At 49.7% G+C, this 16,574-nt stretch overlaps 1 protein-coding gene across 10 annotated transcripts in view; it reads right to left on the reverse strand.

The window, feature by feature from the left end:
* Nucleotides 1-369: 369 nt before the first annotated feature.
* Nucleotides 370-16,574, reverse strand: part of KDF1 (keratinocyte differentiation factor 1) — a 16,516-nt gene continuing 311 nt past the window's right edge. Inside the window, exons 1-8 of one of the 10 annotated variants that reach the window (XM_027864946.1) lie at nucleotides 16,040-16,220; nucleotides 15,423-15,486; nucleotides 6,392-6,631; nucleotides 6,153-6,224; nucleotides 4,853-5,098; nucleotides 3,423-4,530; nucleotides 1,750-1,824; nucleotides 370-1,033 (exon numbers count right to left, since the gene is read on the reverse strand). In XM_027864946.1, coding sequence (XP_027720747.1) covers nucleotides 951-1,033; nucleotides 1,750-1,824; nucleotides 3,423-4,509 — 1,245 coding nt within the window. In that variant the 5' untranslated portion in view covers nucleotides 4,510-4,530; nucleotides 4,853-5,098; nucleotides 6,153-6,224; ... (1 more) ...; nucleotides 15,423-15,486; nucleotides 16,040-16,220 and the 3' untranslated portion in view covers nucleotides 370-950. Of the gene's footprint in view, nucleotides 1,034-1,749; nucleotides 1,825-3,422; nucleotides 4,531-4,852; nucleotides 5,099-6,152; nucleotides 6,225-6,391; nucleotides 6,731-14,523; nucleotides 14,591-15,422; nucleotides 15,487-16,039; nucleotides 16,221-16,574 lie in introns of those variants that run through there. The other 9 variants (XM_027864949.1, XM_027864945.1, XM_027864950.1 and 6 more) reach the window with 9 other exon arrangements.

Below are 16,574 nucleotides of genomic sequence, written 5' to 3' on the forward strand. Positions count from 1 at the left end.
ACTTCCTGACTGATACTTCATACCAAGAACTTGCTGCCCTGAATGGGAATGTGGGTCAGGTCCCTCATCTCAGACCTTGGCAGTGCTGGCCAGACCTCCCCAAGGCCATTGGAACAGGTGTTTCCTTCAGGTGACCTCACTCTGCCCAGACAGGAAACGTTGGTCTGAAAAAACTAACCCTCGGCTCCCAGGAGAGCTTTCTCCCACCCTGGGCACAGGGTCCAAGGCTTGAGTGCTGCACGGTGGTCTTTCAGCCCCTCCTTCGTGTTCCCCCCAAGCCAAAGGACTCTAGGGTAAAGAAAGAGGCGGCTAAGCGGGATTCCTGCTCCAGGCCCACCAGCTGTGTGACCTCGAGCAAGTGTGTGAACCTGAATTGTCTCAACAGCTTTATTAATATCATACAAGCTTCTTGATCACAGAAGACGCAGGCTTTCATGAGTTAAGAGCAACCAGTTGAAGTGTAACCAGTAATACGGATCTGTAGCCATAGTCACATAATCCCAAATGAACCTGTCACCCAGAAAGGCTGGGGAGGGCTTCCTAGTTGAAGGAGAGACGAAAAGGAAAGCACGAAACCCACCCATTCACTAGGAAAGCAGAAAGCCCTTGGAGCCTGCAGGGCCCTGGAAATCCCTCCCCTGAAGAGCTGGAGAGAAAAGCCCTTGGGGATTAGGGGAAAGGCTCTGAAACCTAGTACTTCATGGAATCAGGAAATTAATGTGAGGTGTGGGGAAGGGGGTAAACAGTGGGTGCGCCGCTGGAAGGGTGGTGAGGGTGGTCACACCTCCAAAGGCATTACCGTCCAGAGCCTGCAGCCTGGTTTTAGGGTGTGAGTCCATCCCCAGACCTGCTTAGAAGGTGACCCACTGGAAGGGGGAAGAAGAATTGTTCGTGGGGGCCCATCTGTCCTGCCTGCAGTCCCAGGAGGCCCCCGAGGGCTGGGGTAGGGGCTAGCAGTACACTTGGAGCAGGGGTGCCCCTGAGGAGTCTGTCTCAGTTCCCTGGAAGGAGGAGTCGTGGCTTGGCAGATAACCTAAGGAGAAAAGACAAGGAGGGAAGGTGAGATTCAGGCAGCAGAGCTGGGGAGGGGGGCTTTCTCCCCATTTACCCCTAGAGAGCCACAGAATACAAGCTGACAAATCAATCAGAAGCTCTGGGATCTCATTCATTGACTTGCTTCTCCTCTGGGCTTCAATTTCCCAATCTGCAAAATGGGAATAATGCCCATCTTCTTCCTTCAGGGGGTCACAGCCGATAATCCTGTCTCTTCTCTCAAAAGATGAATGAATGCAGGCAGGGCTCAGCCTATCCTCTGGAAGCCCCATCTCTTCAAATCATTTTCTCACTGGCCTACAGACAGGCCTGCTGCTGCTAGCTGGATGTGTTTCCTCCCCTGCCTCTCCCTCCCAAGGTCTTATTCATCAGATAGGAAGGATGTTAAAAGGTCACTCATTCTAAGCCCCTGGCTGTGGAAAAGAAACTGAAACTACAACATCATAGACTGAGAGCTGGATAGGCCCTCAGGGGTCATGTGGTTCAACCCCCTCATTTTATAGATGAGGAAATAGGCCCAGAAATAGGCTGTGGCTTGGACAAAGCTACATGGGGAGTAGGGGGCAGAGCTGGCATTAAAACCCTGGTCTTTGGACTCCCAAGCCTCCGTGGCTGTCTGCCAGGCCCCAGCCTGAAGGGACTGATCTCTGCACGGCTCTCTTCCCTCCCCACTAAGCCCATGTTGGGGATCCAGACCTGGAGCTCCGTAGGGCCTCAGTTTCCGGGCGATGGCATCTGACGTCGTTTCCTGGGAGATCTGCACAGTCAGCTCTGAGAAAAGGAATGATAGGGTGTCTCAGTCTCCAAAGCCCCCCGTGAGGCGTGGTTATGGCCTAACCAGTCTTCCCTCAGCTCCCCTTCTATCCTTAAAGGCAGACAGGGAAAGCCCCAGGCCATGTTTATCCTGGAGAATACAACGGAGGGGAAGGAGGACAAAAGAGGACAACCGTCCCCATATTAGAACATCTCTGCTAGGGATGAGGCATTGGAACTGTCAGGAGCAGAACCAGGAAAAATGGGTGGGAGTTGCAGAGACAGTGACGGTGATGTTAGGCTTCATGTCGGGGACCCATCCAATTATCAGGACTCTCCCAAAGCGAAAGGGCACGTGAGGGGTGGGGTACAGAGGCGTGCCCCATCACTAGAAGTGATGACTCCTTGCTAAGGACGTTCTCATGCAGCTACAGGCTGGACTCTGACCTCTGAGCTCCCTCCCATTCTGGGCCTCCGGCTTCCCAGCCATTTGGGCCACTCAGGAACCTGGGCCAATTCCACCAGATCTAGACTGAGCTGATGAAGGCAGAGGCCAGGGATGAGTGGAGGCACAGAACAATATCCTAGAAAAAGAGCTTAGGGTTCGGAGTGGGGAGCCCTCCTTCTAGACCTGGTTCTGCCATTTGTTAGCTTCATCACCTTGGTCAAGTCAGATAACCCCTCTGGGCTTTAATCTGTCAAATGGGGAGAATACCTGCCCTTACATCCTTCCTTCACAGGGCTGTTATGACAGCCTAACATTAGGGCTTTGGGAATGAACCCTAAACACAGACATGCCTAGGAGCTATTCCTAGTGAGAGTACAGGCCCATCCTGGCTGGAGGTGGAACGGGGCAGAGGGACTACAGAAATGCACACTATTCTGGCTGCCGTACTTGTCTATGTGTATATAAATCCAGCTCATTTCTGCCTTCACTGTTCCCTTTCTCAATCCATGCCCTTATGCACAGATCAAATCCTATTACTCTCCCGATTTTCCGTGCCTTCCTACCACCTAAGTTGAAATTCTTTTGCCTCTTCTACAAATCCCCCGTCTTGCCCAAAGTCTGGTACCACCCACTCAGACCGTCTCGTATTTGCTGCCGACCAAGAGCGTGGGTTAGTAACTGGCCCCGGGTCCTCACCTCCCTGCCTGCCTGCTCACACTGCTGTGTGGATTCTTCCCCTTCCTCTCTTCCTTTGATGGAGATAGGCTCATTATACACAGATACCCCAAATACCCATACCTTCAGGAAGCCTTTTCCAATGCCTGGATTTTGGTAGAAACCCTTTCCTCATCTCCCAGCACTCCCTATCTCCCTGATGTACTAAAGATACGACATTTTGTCCAGGGTATATCTGCGTCTGATCATTCCCCCTCCTAGACTGAGTTTTAGGAGGGCAAGATCGGCATCTCAGATCATTTCTTTATCCCCTCCAGGACCTAGTACATTGCTCTGAACACTGAAGAACTGCAGGATGGAGGGCTGGAAGGGTCAGCAGAGACCGCTAGTCCAGCCTCATCTTACCAAGGAGGAAGCAGGCTTGGGAAGGACAATGACACGGCCAGAGAGCCTGGGATGGCTGGTGGAGCTGGCGGGGACGGGAAGGACATACCGTCCTGGCTGAGCACTGAGGCCACCATGGTGTCGGTGCCGCTGTCAGGGGCGGGGCCCCGGCTCAGGCGGCTCTCCGAGGCGGTGGTCGGGCGGCTGCGGCTCTTGCGGGTGCTGATGCGGATGATGCCACGGACCAGGCGGCACTCGGCGTCCTGCTCGTCCAGGTGGTAGTCCTGCGTGATGCTGCTGATGAGGTCGGAGATCTTATTGGTCTTCTCCAGGAACACTGTGTCCGAGGTGCACTTGGCCAGCTCGTCGATCTGGTGCATGCTGAACAGCTCCGTCAGCTTCTTAAAGATGAGCACGTCAATCTCCCGGCTGCTCATGGAGCCGCCGCTCAGCTCGGGGAGGTCGAGGTCTGACTCGTGGAAGGAGTAATACTCCTCTGAGCTCCGCAGGCTCCCGCCTAAGGTCCCAGGCAGGCTGTCTCGGGGCGGCTGCTCGGTCAGCGGCTCCTTGTAACAAGAGTCAGCGTCTGGGGGGGAGGCTGGCGCACCCCGATACGGGTACACGGGGATGCCCTTCAGCTTGACGTCGGGGTAGCTGAAGCTGCTGCCAATGGGCGACTTGGACCTCTCTCTGTCTCGCCGGCTGGGAGGGGCAATGGCCGGGCTGTTGGGGGGCGGGCCGCCGTTGTGTTCCTTACCCCAGCCCTCATCAGGAAAGCTCTCTGGAGGGCCCAGGGAGGGCAGGCAGGCCTCACAGCTGCGCATACAACCCCCGCAGCGCTGATAGCAGGCCCGACAGCGGCGGAAACAGAATACAGCCTTGCATAAGTTCCACACCCACGGTCGGGGGAGGCAGCAGGTCGTGGTGTCCAGGGGGGCCTCGGCTGAGCCAGAGATGAAGGTGACGCTCTCCGACTCTCGAGCGCCGGGGTCTTTGGGGCCGGGCCGGCGGACCCGTCGGGGTGTGGCTGGCTGGGCCGGCCGGCGGCTTGGCTTGACTTGGGGTGTAGCTGCACCGTACACCTCAAGACAGACCTCTCGGGGAGAGATACCTGCTGGCCGCTCCCATGGGGAGGCCTGGCCTGGCCGAGCAGGGCAGGATGGCGGGCGAGGATGTCCGGAACGCCGGCCAGGCATGGCTCACCACATTACAGGTGCCTGAGGGGAAGGGGGCAAGGGGACAGTGAGAGGAAGGCTGTATGACCCCAACCTCCCCCAACTCATACCCTTTTCCCCTCCCTTCCCTGCTAGGGAAAACAATGGGCCTTGTATTGGGAGGTGAGGAGGACACAGGCGAGAAGGGTAACCTGGACTAGTTGCCCTGAGCATATGCCCAGCCAGCTTACTTCTTCCCCGAGGCCTACAAGGTCATGAGAATGCTAGAGGCCCAGGAAAACAACTCATGAGTCTTTATTCCCAAGTCCTCTCCCCCAAATCAGGCCAAAAAACCAGGGTTGGAGTGACCTTTGGGAGCTATTACCTCTGTCCAGTTCCTTCTGTGGCCACCAATGGTGGTAGCAGAAATGGACCTGGGCAGGAGAAGGCACACCACCCTGCCCGCGGTCACCTGGAAAGTGAGGTTGAGCTTCTTCCACACTCTCTCCCCTCCCAGTCTCCTCCTCCTCTGGAGCTCCAAAAGGTCGGCTGGTAAGTCGGCCCAGCCTGGGGCCTGCCCATGGCAGCCTCTCTCTCTCTCTCTCTCTCTCACACACACCCTGCCCAGGAGCTGACAACAAATTCCTCATTTTCAAAGCAGCCCAGAGAGCCTTGTCCCCTACCCTCTCCCCACCCCCTCTTCCTCATCCTACCCACTCCCCCAGGGAGCTCCTAGGCCAAGCTCAATCGGGGCTCAGGCCCAAGGGGATGAGACATTCACTAGTCACTGAAGCTAGGTAGGGCCTGCCCCTCCCACCTCTCTCCTCTGACTCCCTTCTGAGGTGTCAGGAACCCAGCCCCTGCCGCCCGACAGGCTCAGTGTTTGGAGGAGGGAGAGTAGCTTGGGCACTCTGCCCATCCAAGGCAAACTCCTTCATGGGCTTCTCTCTACATGCCTCCTGCCTCTCAATGGCCATTCCCCAAGGCTTCCCTCACCCATGCCTATGGCTTCAGCTATGTAGCCCAGGCTTTCCCCAAATGAGATCTCCAATGGCTTTAGAATATTCTATTTCAAGTAAGATAGCAGTGGTGAAAAGCACTTAGCACAGTGCCTGGCACATAGTAGATGCTACGTAAATGCCCATTCCCTTCCCGTTGGGAAAGGGCTCCTACCAGCACCTCAAACTTAGCTCATTTGCTTTTCCCCAAAACTGGCTCTTCCCAACTTCCCTGTCTTTGCCACTGGCTCTGAACATCGTCCCAGGGTTGGATACTTCAGAACCAACGTTGGCTCTTTGCTCTCCTCTGCCCTCCCACAACCAGATCATTGCCAAATCTTTCTGGTCCTCTCTTTCTATGGTACCTGTCCTCTCCTCCAGTGCCCAGGCCCTCTTTTCTCTTTCCTGAACTATCTCAGAGAACCTCCTAACTGTTTCCTTGACCTTCTTCATCCACCCAGGGTCAGTCTGTTCAGAGCCAGGGCAATTTTTCTTTTTTTAAGGCAATCGGGGTTAAACAACTTGCCCAGGGTCACATAGCTGATTAAGTGTCTGAAAACAAATTTTCATTAAATATCACTGTCTTGTTACTCATGACCCTCCAGTCACCCACCTCTGACTTTAGCATGAAGCCCCTCACTCCACAGCTTGGCCTCCAAGGCTTTCCATGATCTGGACCCAACCTACCTTTTTGGTCTGATCTTTCTCTGCTTTCTTTTATGTTCTCCACACTGGCCAGGCTGGGTACCTTGCCGTCTCCTGCATATCCATACAAATGACAATAAAACAGATGCTTATGTTCCCAACCCTGTGCCTTGCTCAGACCACTACCCTTACCTAGAATGCCCTTCTCTCTCCTTTCCACCAATCCACGAGCATTGTCTTGTCCAAGACGCACCCCCTTCAAGAACCCTTCCTAGACTGACCTCAAAGCCCTGTTCCTTAGAGTCACACTGCTGTGTGACCTACATCTTCTTGGCTTTGCTCCCAGTTTCTTGGTTGTCTGTTTTTCCGATCACAGTCTTGGATGAGGACCAGGACTTTGGCTTCCTTGGGTTCCCCCTCAGCACCCTGAGTTGGAGGGAGGTGAAAGGGTCAGATGAGCTGGTCATCAGCAGAATATGTAAGCAGACTGGTCTATTAGACCAAATGGACCTATCACAGTGCTATAGAAAAAAGTACAAACATAGCTGTCATTATCAACCTGGACTAATGAATATTTTTTTTTTAGTGAGGCAATTGGGGTTAAGTGATTTGCCCAGAGTCACACAGCTAGGAAGTATTATGTGTCTGAGGCAAGATTTGAACTCAGGTCATCCTGAATCCAGGGCCAATGCTCTATCCACTCTGCCACTTAGCTGCCTCAGAACTATGGAGTTGGAATGCAGATTGAAGCATACCATTTGCTATTTTTCCCTTCTGTTTTGTTTTGTTTCTTCTTTCTTGTGGTTCCTCCTATTGGTTCTAATTCTTCTTTACAACATGACTAATAAAAACAAAAGGTTTTTTTTTTTTTACTTTTTAAAATTAATTTATTTTGACTTATCAGCAATCGCTTCCGTAAGCTTTCGAGTTTTAAATTTTTCTCCCCCTCCCTCCCCAAGATGGCACACAATCTGACATAGGCTATACATATACATTCCTATTAAAGCACAACTTGTTCAGCCATTCCGCAATTGATGGGCATCCCCTCAATTTCCAATTCTTTGACAGCACAAAAAGAGCTGCTATAAATATTTTTGTACATGTGGGTCCTTTCCCCATTTGTATGATCTCTTTAAAACTCAAAAGTTTATGGAAGTGATTGTTGAGAACTAAAAATTAATTTAAAAAATCAATTTTCTATTTCTTTTAATGCCTGATCTTCATATAATAGGTCCCTAATGAATGTTTGGGAATAGAATCCAGAATATGAGAACACTGTGTCAGAGGTTGAATGAATTCTAGTGCTTCCCTAGTCCAGCCTTCCTTTTACTGAGGAGGAAACGGAGGCCTAGAGAGGAAGAGTTAGCCACCAATGGATGATGCAAGTTTTGAAGCTGTAAAGAAGATATTCAAGACTGATAAAAGCTTGTTTCTTCAACACATGTGAATATTCAACTCAAATAAAGAGTTCTAAATGTTTGAGCTGGAGCCAGGACCCAGGTCCCCAAGGCAGAGGGGTTTGGGGTTTTTGCCTCTATTCCCCCTTAACCCCACTGTCACTTCTTGTACATCCTACAAAGGCAACTAAAGCCTAATCTTTGGTTTACCAATCCTGCCTTAATCTATCCTCATTGATGAGGCCACTCTCCACCCTCTTGGGTTAGCAGCCCGACTCATCCTGGGGGGTGGGATGTCTCACCCTTTCCTTGGTTCTAAGGTCAAAGGTAGCTCAAGGTGGGTGAGAATCAACCCTGTGATTTGTGTGTTCTCACCTGACCCCATCCCACTGCTATGCCTTTGATTTACAGAAGGGGAAGTAGCCCTAGCTCCCCCCATACATTTTGTGCACTTGAGACATGGACACATGCCCTGTAGAGGTTATTAGCCCTTGAGTCTTTATCCCATCTTTCATCCTCCCTGTTCCAGGTAGGACACCCTGGCTGGAAGAGAAGCAATACCCCCAACTTCCTCTATCCCACTGTGGGACAGGGGTCTTCCAGAATGGCGGTATCAAAAGAGAAATTGTTGCCACTAACCCATACCTAAGGATCCCTACAGGCTTCATATTGACTTAGAAAACCACATATTCACATTATCTAGGTTCTACTCTATTTTTTATCTCGGTAAATATTTCCTAATTACATTTTAACCTAGTCCCCATAGCACTCAAGGTCATATACCTCCTTTGGCCAGCATGTTTGACACCTCTATGGGGGGGTTGGGGTGGGGAGACAGTGCCATAAATTCTTCCCACCTGAAGCAGGACTTACAGGGCCTAGCAAGGAATCAGTGTTGAATCGACATTTGCTGACTTAACAACAAGTATGCAGACATTTCTACAGGGCCTGAAAGCTTGCAAAACAGTTTACGAGAACTATCCCATTTGAGCCTCACAATGTAATTCTAAGGTACCTGCAGCCTTTCCTGATCCTACCAACTGCTAGTGCTCTCCCCAAGCACCTTGTACTTCTCTTTATTTTCTTTATATTTGTCGTGTGTGTGTGTGATGTATGTGTGTATACATAGCATAAATATAAAATTTACATATAAATCCTTGTAAGCCTCTTGTGGAAATTGTTTTATTTGCTGTATTTCAGTCAGTCAATCGACAAGCATTTATCAAGGCCTATTATGTGCGAGGCACTGTGCTAAGTTTTTATCCTTATTTCCTGGCCCACAGTACATATTTAATAAATACCTGTTGACTGAGTTAGATACTATAGGTATCATTATCCCCATTTTACAAATGGGGAAGCTAAGGCAGAGAACGGTGAAGTGATTTGTCATCGTAAAACAGCTAATAAATGTCAGAGTCAGGACTGAAACACAGGTCTTATTAACTGCATGTCCAGATCACCCACTGATATAACAGTCCCTTGTATAACTCTAATTGATAGTTTATCGGCCATTAAGTGTCTGTGTGCAGTGTCTACTGTGCTAAGCTGGGGATACAAAAAACAGGCCAAAAAAAAAAAAAGGAGCTGCCCTCAAGGAGTTCACAGTTTAATGAGGGAGATACCATGTAGACATCTACGTACAAATAAACTATGGACCAGACAAATTGAAAATAACCAACAGAGGGAAGGCATTAGAATTAGGAGGGATCAGGAAAGGCCTCTTGTAGAAGGTGAAATTTTAGCTGGGGCTTGAAGTGAAGCCAGGGAAGCCAGGAGGAAGAGGTGAAGAGTATTCCAGGCATGGGAGATAGACAGTGAAAATGCCCAGAACTGGGAGATGGACTGTCTTGTTTGAGGAACAGCAAAGAGGCCAGTGCCACTGGATCTAAGAGTATGGGGAGTGGAAGAAAGAAAAAGCAGGGGAGGGGGAGTTAAAATTTTAAAAGGCAGAAGATTGTCAGGTGCTAGGGAGACACTAGAGTTTACTGTGGGCAGGAGACAGAAAGAGAGAGGGATAGAGACGGGGGGGGGGCGGGTAAAGAGTTGAGGATGACGTCTATGTTGCAAGCCTGGTTGGTGACACCTTCATGAGTAATAGGGAAAATGGGGAAGCTAGGTGGCACAGTGGATAGAGCACTGGCCCTGGAGTCAGGAGGACCTGAGTTCAAATCTAGCCTCAGATACTTGATACTTAACTAGCTGTGTGACCCTGGGCAAGTCACTTAACCCCATTGCCTAGCAAAAAAAAAAAAGAAAAAGAAAAAAAAAGTAATAATAGGGAAATTAGAAAGAAGGGGAGGGGAAAGATGAATTCTTTTTTGGACATGTTGGGTTTCAGATACCTAGAAGACCTCCCAGCAGCTGGAGATTTGCTATCAGAGGAGAAAGATCAAAACCGCATGAGTAGATTTGAGAATCATTAGCATGGAGATGATAACTGAATCCATGGCATCCCAGGTGACACAGTATAGAAAGGTAAGAAGAAAGGGCCTATGGCAGAGCCCCATGGAACACCAACAGTTAACTGGTATGACCTATATGAAGATCCAGCAAGGATACTGGGAAGGAATTGTCAGATAGGTAGGAGGAGAAGCAGGAGACAGTCGTGTCCTGAAAACCTAAAGAGTATCCAGGAGAAGCAGGTGGTCAATAGAGTGCAGAGAGGTCAAGGAGAAAGGTTTGAGAAAAGGCCTCTAATTTGGCCATTAAGAGATCACTGGTAACTTTGGAGACAATCATTTCAGTGGAATGATGAGGCTGGAAGCCAGACTGCAGAGAACCAAGGAAACAAGAGGAAAGGAAAGGGGCCGCTAATTGCAGGCGGCTTTCTCAAGGAGCTGAGCTATAAAGGGAGAGGGATGATGGCTAGTGGGGATGAAGGATCTAGTGAGGGTTTTTTCAGGATAGGGGAGACATGGGCATGTTTATAGGGAAGTAGCCAGTAGACAAGGAGAGAATGAAGATAAATGAGAGTGGGGATGATAGAGGGGGGTTAATTCGTTGGAAAATATGGGATAACTTGGAATCATTTGTGCATGTGGAATGGTTAACATTGGCAAGGATAAGGACCACCTCTTCATGAAGGACTGCGGTGGTGGAGGAGATGGTGGCAGAAGGCATCTGCCTGATAGGAGATGAGGAAAAGGGGAGAAGAGGGAGCTACTAGAATTCTGATTGAGGGGCAGACACAGATTTGAGTGAAGCTCAAAGGAGAAGTAACAGAGTGACGGTGGCAGGGGGAAGAACCTGGAAGTGGCAATAGGGAGGAAAGAGTATTCCAACCCACTCCCACCTCAACCAGTGAGTTGGGGGGAATAAGTGGAAGGGCAGTCAGTGCTGGAAAGGATGGCCAGGGTGGGTGGGTCATCCAGAGGAAGGCAGAAAACCCTATCTACTACTGGCCAACCAGGCGGCGTAGTGTGGTAGAAAAGCATTAGACTCAGTGATGAGACCGATGAGAACCGGCTCTGTCACAAACAAGCTGTGTGACCGAACGCATTTCTCAATTTTAAAGTTAGAATTATATTCACACTCTCTAGTTCACAGTGTTGTTGTGAGAAACTTTACAGTGCTGTATATCACTGTGTCTTGTCTATTATCGCCAGGACCCTTCCCAGCTCTGACCTTCCTTGTTCCAAAATCCTTTCTTGGCCTAGGTTTTAAGGGTGTTTTCAGCTCTGAGATGTCAGCTGACCAAAGGGCACTTGAAATTACACCAGATGATCTCCAAGATTCTGGTTTTGAAGACAGCCTCCCCAAAGTGGGGTTTCCTGGCCTTCTTCAATTCCCTTTGGGATTTTTTTTTACTTGCAGGAAGAGATGGTGAGCAGATGATTGGAAGGGGTTTGGGGGCAGGGATGGAGAATGCATTTACTCAAATAAATGTAAAAGGAAAGGACAAATGGCCTAGCCTTGGTATTCAAGGTAGCTGAGTTTAAGGTCTCAGTCACAAACTTATTGTGTGACCTTGGGCAAGTCACCTCACCTCTGGGCCTCAGTTTCCTCATCTATAAAATGAATGTATAATAAATAGATGTACAATATCTGCCCAGCCTTCATAGAAGTGTCTTAAGTACCAAATGAGAGGATGATGTGAAAAGCATCTTGCTAAGTTAAAGTGTGTATGAGTTAGTTACATCTGCTCAGGGATCTGGATGATCACGTCGTCATGTTCCCTCCTCTGCTCAGAATCTTTCCTTGGCTCTCTACTTCCTACTGAAGCAAATTAAAAAACTTCAGCCTAGCATTCAAGGCCCTTCCTAATCTGGTACTACCCGGCTTCCCAGCAGATCTCATGTTACTCCCCTCTGTGAACTCCATTCACTAGCCCAGCCAGACTACTTTCCATCCTCTGTTTATCAATTAACAAGCATTTAGAAGGCAAAGCAGGTGGTACAGTGGATACAGTTCTGGATCTGGAGTCAGAAAGACTTCAAAAATCCCACCGCAGATACCTGTGAGACCCGGGGCAAGTCATTTAACCTGTCTGCCTCAGTTTCCTCAGCAGTAAAATGGGGATAATAATAGCATCTACCCATGAAGATAAAAATAAGATATTTGTAAAACACTTTGCAAACCTTCCAGTGATAATATAAATGCTATTGTTGTTATTATTAAGCACCAGTGTGCTAAGTACTGTGTTAAACACTGGAGATACGAAGACAGGAATGAGAAAGTCCCTGCCTTTAGGCAGCTTACGGCAATGGCCATAATGGGCTCAGTCTTAAGAACAGTGATAAAGATAATAGCAGCAAACATTTATACAGTGCTTACCATGTGCCAGGCACTGTGTTACACGCTTCTCAAGTATTATCTCACTTGACCCTCACAATAACCCAGGGAGGCTAGTGTTCTTCTCCTCCACATGTTACAGATGAGTAAACAGAGGCAAACAGAAGTTAAGTGACTTGCCCAGGGTCACCCAGCTAGTGTCTGAGCCTGGATTTGAACTTGGGTCTTCCTGATTCCAAGCTGACGTGTCATCTATCTACTGTGTTCATGTTTCCATTCCCCCCAACCAGGATGGTATCTGCCCAACCTCATCGCTCCTTTAACCAATGATGATATGGACTCTGCCACCCTGTTTATTGCCTGCGTCACCTTAGGTAAGTCACCCGACATGTCTCTGGGCCTCAGTTTCCTCCTCTGTAAAACTGAGGACTTGAACCAGCTGGTAATTTAAGAGTCCTTTATGACTCTAGGTCTGGGTGCAGAGCACTGTGCTTGGTTCCCAGGGAGACACGGAGCCTTTGCAAGGCCAAATCAAACCCGCCTCCCCTGGGGCAGCCTTCCCTAACTAATATCAACTCATTCTTGCTAGCCGGCTCCTTCATGGAGACCCGTCATCTAGCATCATCACTGATATCTGTCCGATGCCTCCACCAGGTTCTGAGCTCTCTTGGCCCAGGACTGAACAGAGTATTCCGAATGCAGAAGGCAATTAGAAGCAACAACCTCAGTTGAATCAAAACAACTGGGGGCTTTGTTCGCAGCTACTGGTCAACCAAGTAGTGGCTCGTTGCTCCAGCCTGAGGTGGGCAGGTCAGCCTGACCATGCCAGGCTCCAGGGCAGGGGTGGGGGTGGGGGGGTCCCTGCACGGTCTCCATTCTTCCTACCACACCTGGGTAGCCAGGTAAGGGCAGTGTGAGCCAATTGTTATCACCTGACCTTTAGATTGGGTTGTTTGCAAAGCACTCCATATTTATTCTCTTATTTAATCCTCACTACAACACTCTCAGAGAGGTATACAAACTACTACCCCATTTTGCTAATTTAAAAAAAAAAACTTGCAGAGGGAGGAAAGAAACCAACATTTATTAAGCACCTACTATGTGTCAGGCGCTGTGCTATGCACTTCACAAATATTTTCTCATGTGATCCTCACAACCCTGGGAGGTAGGGGCTTTTATCCCCACCATTTTACAGTCCAGGAAACCGAGGCCAACAGAGGTGAAGTGGTTTGCCTACTTGAGGCAAAATTTAAACTCGGGTCTTCCTGATTCCATGCCCATCATTCTGTTCACTGAGCCACCTAGCTGACTGGTTCATTATCTGATAAATGTCTAAAGCGGGATTTGAACCCAGGCCTTCCTAACTCTAGATCCAGTGCTACCATACTGCCTTTCCAGGGGATAATCATAAAGGGGACTGAATCTCAACTCCCTTCCTTCAGTATGCGCTAGGTCTTCCCACAGTGTCTACCTCATCTAGGTGGCTGCAGTTAGACCTGGAGTCAGGAACACCCGAGTTCAAATTCAGCCTCAGACACTTACTAGCTGTGTGACCCGGTTTGCAAGTCACTTAACCTCTCTCTGCCTCAGTTTCCTCATCTGTAAAATGGAGGTAAGAGTAGCACTTATCTCTCAGGGTTGTTAAGATCAAATGAGATAATTATGAAAGGCTTTGCAAACCTCGAAGAGCTACATAAATGATATTATTATTATTATTGTTATTCACCCACCATAACCTGAGTGCCCCTAAACACTAGAGGTGCTTGTTGACCATCTGGTCTTCTCCTCCTTGGGCTGGGAGGGAGATCCCAAAGACAAGGCTCCAACTCTGGCCTCATTTAGGGGCCCCTGTGGCGATGCTGATTCTCTTCATTCCTTGCTCCATTTCTCATCAACTACAAGCCTAAGTTCAGGCTCCAAACACAGAACTCAGGCTGGGCAAAGCTGAGGTCTGACTGCAAACACTCTCCCCCATGCTCCCCTCCAGGGAGGGGCCCCAGACTCCTCAGGTGATAAACCCTCGGCTAAGATGTCACCTTGTTTATCAACAGACTGATTTAGTCAACTTCCTCCTCCTATCCAGAAGCCTAGGGTCTGGTCTATTTCTCCAGGCAATCCCCTCACCTCTTCCCTCCCTAACCAGTAACTTCCACAAATAATGGTCAGTTGACGGACAGATCCAGATCGCCTTCCTTTTCTCATCAGCTGGCCTTCCCCGCCCTGCCCCAAATCCCTAGTAAAATGAGGCTAGCTACTCGTTTGTCGGGGTGCCTGAGCCCAAGGACCTGCTTCAGTGGCTGCTGTCTATCTTCCTCCTCCCCTGGTCCAGTTCTTCTGGCCTCCTCGCTGCTGCTAACAGAGTAGGTCCTTGCGTTGCCATCATCTCAGCCACGTGGAATCCTTGGTGTCTTTTAAGACTCGGCCCAACTTTAACACGAAGCCTTTTCTGACCTTCCCCTCACTCCCATCTTAGAATTACACCCACAATTTTACATGAAAATCTTGGGTCTTATTGCCAGACTTTGGCCCCCCTCCCTTTTTTAGTAACTCTTACAGATGCCAGAGGCATCACGGTGTAGTAGACAGAGAGCAAGTGTCAGACTTGGGTTCCACGTGCTGTGGGACACTGGGCAAGTCACTTGTTTCAAGCTCTACAAGTTGCTGAGAAGGTGCTGACCCTCACTGATAGAAGACCCCCCCACACACACACACTGTCTCTCCCATTTAAAAAAAATCCTCCAGGGCTATTTTACTTTTGCTTTTGTATTCCCTGAAACCCAATAAAACTTGCTGATTGACTGGGAAGGCCTCTCCCCCTCCCCCCACACCATCCTATAGCACTCCCCTCTCTGGTTCCTTTCAAACAGGTTGGGACCATTCAGAATCGGCATGAGGGCATCTCAAATGCTACAACAGTTCCCATTTTTTTAGATGTAGCTAATGCAAAAAAAAAAAAAGGAACTAAAATGATTTCTCCCATTCTCCCCATGGAAACTGATTTGGCCGAATGCACACAAATGGTTGCTGGTACATCCAGGGCTGGAACCCAGGTCTCCTGAATCCCATTTCCATGGTTCCTTCATTGCAAGTGTCTCTCTTTCCCAACTATGCCCTGATGTTTTCCTGAGAAAGGCAATTATTATAATTTGTTACAGCTGAACCCGGCATCTGGCAAGTTACCTACCTCTAACACTAGTTATGTGATTGTGGGCAAATCGATTTGCTTCTTAAAGCCTCATTTTGCTGGTCTGTAAAATGGAATAATATTTGAACTTCCTACCTCACAGGGATGTTGTGAGGAAAAAAGTTTTGCAAATCTTAAAATGTTATGCAAGTTACTGCTAAATTTCCAAGCTCCTTGGTTGAGGAAGGAGGGCTCACTGCCCCTACCACCATCATTTTCTCCTATTAACTGTATTCCTTCCACCCTCATCCAAGATCACCACTGTCCATCAAATGCATTTAAGTCCCGTCGCCCTCACTCAGCCAATACACATCAAGAGGCTGCTCTGGGTTAGCTGGATCTAAAAGGATCCCTTAGCCTCATAAGTTTGAAGTCTATTGGTAGGGGAGCTCTCGTTTTCCTATGTCCCCGGCCACTGGAACTGGCTCTACACAGATGCTGAGTAGGAATCTGTTAAGCACAATGACCAGAGAGAAAGGAACAGGAAGCAGGCCACACGAGATTCTGGGTTCACACCTCCTTGGCCATAGGCTTGGTCTTCGAAGTCTGGAACGCATGCAGAGGTCGAGACTCTTCCGTTAGTGCCCTATCCCGCCCCCAGACCCACAGTCTCTAACCTGGGTTTCTCCAGAAGCCCTCTCAGCAGACACACACAGTTGTTCCTCCCAAGGCTGCCAAAGGTGGGAGCACTCGGGAAATGCCAGGTGCTAAAAAGAGTTTGGCCTCCACGACATGGCCGGACTGCGGGAGAGCCGGCTGGCATGGAGGGGGGGGCATCGCACAAACAGTCGATGCAACGCACAGGCTGTCGCTGGGTGGGGGACGCACCCGCTGCCACTGGGGGGGGTGCACACACGCTGTCACTGCGGAGTAGGACAGCCCGGAGCTGCAGGGGGAGGGGGGGCACACAGACTGGAGGTGCGGAGGGTGGGGGGACACAGGCTGGAGGTGCGGAGGGTGGGGGACACACAGGCTGGAGCTGCGGAGGGTGGGGCACACACAGGCGGAGCTGTGGGGGAGGGGGGACACACAGGCTGGAGCTGCAGAGGGTGGGGGGCACACAGGCTGGAGCTGCGGGGGGGGTGGGGCACGGGCTGGTATAGGGGAGCACGGAATTTCCCAGAGTCCCAGCCCCCCCCCCCCCCCCCCCCC

The sequence above is a fragment of the Vombatus ursinus genome, unplaced genomic scaffold, assembly GCF_900497805.2.
Source record: "Vombatus ursinus unplaced genomic scaffold, bare-nosed wombat genome assembly UNPS02014777.1, whole genome shotgun sequence".
NCBI lineage: Eukaryota > Metazoa > Chordata > Mammalia > Diprotodontia > Vombatidae > Vombatus > Vombatus ursinus.